Raw genomic sequence first — 2,339 nt, 5'->3', positions numbered from 1 at the left:
TAAATGGCAGATACATTGAAAATAATTATTAAGGAATTCATGAACTACTAAATCCATCTTTTCAGCTAAGTTTTTGATAATTCCTTGTATTTAATTTCTTTATTGGTTCTTCCGAAAACATCAGATTTATTTCAAGAATTTATAGAATAGTTTTTCCAAGATTTTATTCTGAAATACTCCAAGCAATTCTTCTAGAGATTTTACAGAGCCTCATTCAATGTTTAGCCAACTGGTTCCTTTAATGTTGATCAGAAATTTCAGGATGTTATGTTAACATAATTGGACAATTTGGATATACAATGGAAAAGCCTAGTTTTTGTAATAAAAAATACTGAACTGAAGTATAGGGATGAAAATAAGAAACATTGGTATAAAACGTATGCAAGAGAATATGAAAATATGATATATTGGACTTATGGGACAATGCGTAGACTTTAAAAAGAAAGTTTTTTTAAACAAGATATTCCGACTTATTATCAACAATAAAGCTAGGTATGCTGTTCCGCTCAAGAAAAGTAAAAATTTCTTCCCAAGAAATGATCAAGAAATTTCCTACAGTGAGCTCCATTTGAATTGACATTTCTTTTCAACTGCGTACTGCGATCAAAGAAAAATGTTTTTCTTGAGCATTTCTTGCAAGAAATTTCCCACGCATCCAGATAGGCGATTACTTTTCTGTTGAAGTGCATACTTCGCTTAAGCTTTGAAATCTGTTGTAGTTTATGACTGTTGAGATCGTTTCTGAATCAATGACAATTGCTCTGAAAATTTTCTAAGAAAATTCTATCATAGAATTTTTTGGAGTATTCTTCTCAAAATATTAACCCTTTTATGTATTCAACAGAATTACTTTCCAGTGATTCCTCCACAAATATCCACCAAAATTGCGTCTTGTGGAGATATTTCAGGATTTTTTAAAGCTTTATGTAAGTATTTTAAAATTCTTCCGTTGACGGACTCACCAAATGGAAGCTCTTGATTTACCTAATAAAAGTTGTTCTGCTGAATCGTCGTTTTATTAATACAATTAAATAATGTTTTATTTACAAAATATACTGATCACAAATGTCAAACGAATACTTAATTATTATGTTTTCAAGCAACCATTTTGACTGCATATCACCAGTACAAAGTAAACTTTGTCTCTCCTTTTCAAAGAATATTGGCATCTGAGCGTAAAGGTTGGTACGACGGTCCACCATCCGAATATAGCTTCCGATTTGGATATATTGCGTAAAGCAGAAGTTGGATTGACGATAAAATGCACCCCAAAAGATTTGGAATCTGAAAGCAAAGCATTTTAGACACTATATAACAAATTTTGAGAATCCCTTACCTGAATGAAACTATCTTCAATCACCATTCCATATATAAACCATTGAAGGGATACGAAAAAGGAAGAAATAATAATCGGAAAAGGTAAACTCTCCGTGTTCTTAGTTCTTATCACTTGAGCTAATACTGTTAGAGGCGATGCAAAGAATAGCACTCCAACGCCGCAGCAAATAAGACCTGAAAATAAAATAAAAATCTGAACAATCTATTGCTAAGAAAATTTATATCTTCTACCAATAACTTCGAGAGCTGTTTCCGAGTTTGGTTCGTATTTTGTGTATACGCTACACGCCAGTATAAAGCAACAGACTGCCAAGAATTGCCGAACTACGGTGCGTTTGTTCACAGAAAAAGTAAAGTAAATTATCACGTATGCGAAGAACAAGGCTGACCCTATGGTGTTAACAAAAATTATTGTATGTTCTTCCGACAACAATCCGTACTTCAACCACAGAGAACATCTGAAAGAAAGTTAAATTGACATTTGGAATCGTTGTTAACTTTCACAAATCATTCTAATAAATAGTGATAACAAGATATATGGATGTGGATACTTACGACAGGAAGCCCGAAACAAACGGAAAAGCAGACGTCTCTCCGGTTGACTTTTTCCTTATATATCTGTGGCATATCACACTGAAAATAAATGATAAGAGGTAAGAAATGTATGCTTGTTGCTGATAACATTTCACATCTTACGATCCAGTCAAAAACTGCAATACTGTTGATATAGTGGCAGAAGATGCCAAAATATCTTTAAACGAGAGATCATCAAAAAGTGGCATATCACTAGCAACTGTTTGATATTCAATAGGACAAAAGGTTTACAACGAAATTATCTCTAATTTGCCACCAACAATCAGTCGAGAAAAATTGCCATCCAAGTAGGCCTTGTACGTTGGCACTTTTTTATAATCACATCTGATAGGTATGTTGTTATCCAAGCCGACTGCGATGTGATCGGAGTTTGAGCTGTGTTTACAATCACAACTACTGTAATTGTA

The 2,339-nt window shown here is 33.3% G+C and overlaps 1 protein-coding gene across 1 annotated transcript; it reads right to left on the bottom strand.

Annotated features, from left to right (window-relative positions):
• Positions 1-997: 997 nt before the first annotated feature.
• LOC5567697 (sugar transporter SWEET1) lies at positions 998-2,339 on the bottom strand. Its single transcript, XM_001651811.2, has 5 exons — positions 2,035-2,339; positions 1,894-1,971; positions 1,570-1,796; positions 1,337-1,512; positions 998-1,284 (listed from the first exon to the last, which is right to left on the bottom strand). Exons 1-5 carry the CDS (start codon positions 2,118-2,120, stop codon positions 1,153-1,155), a joined length of 699 nt encoding a protein of 232 aa, XP_001651861.1. The 5' UTR covers positions 2,121-2,339; the 3' UTR covers positions 998-1,152.

This window comes from Aedes aegypti, chromosome 2 (genome assembly GCF_002204515.2).
Source record: "Aedes aegypti strain LVP_AGWG chromosome 2, AaegL5.0 Primary Assembly, whole genome shotgun sequence".
Taxonomy (NCBI): Eukaryota; Metazoa; Arthropoda; class Insecta; order Diptera; family Culicidae; genus Aedes; species Aedes aegypti.
Note: the sequence above shows the minus strand (reverse complement) of the source record. Positions and strands in the feature narration are given on the sequence as shown.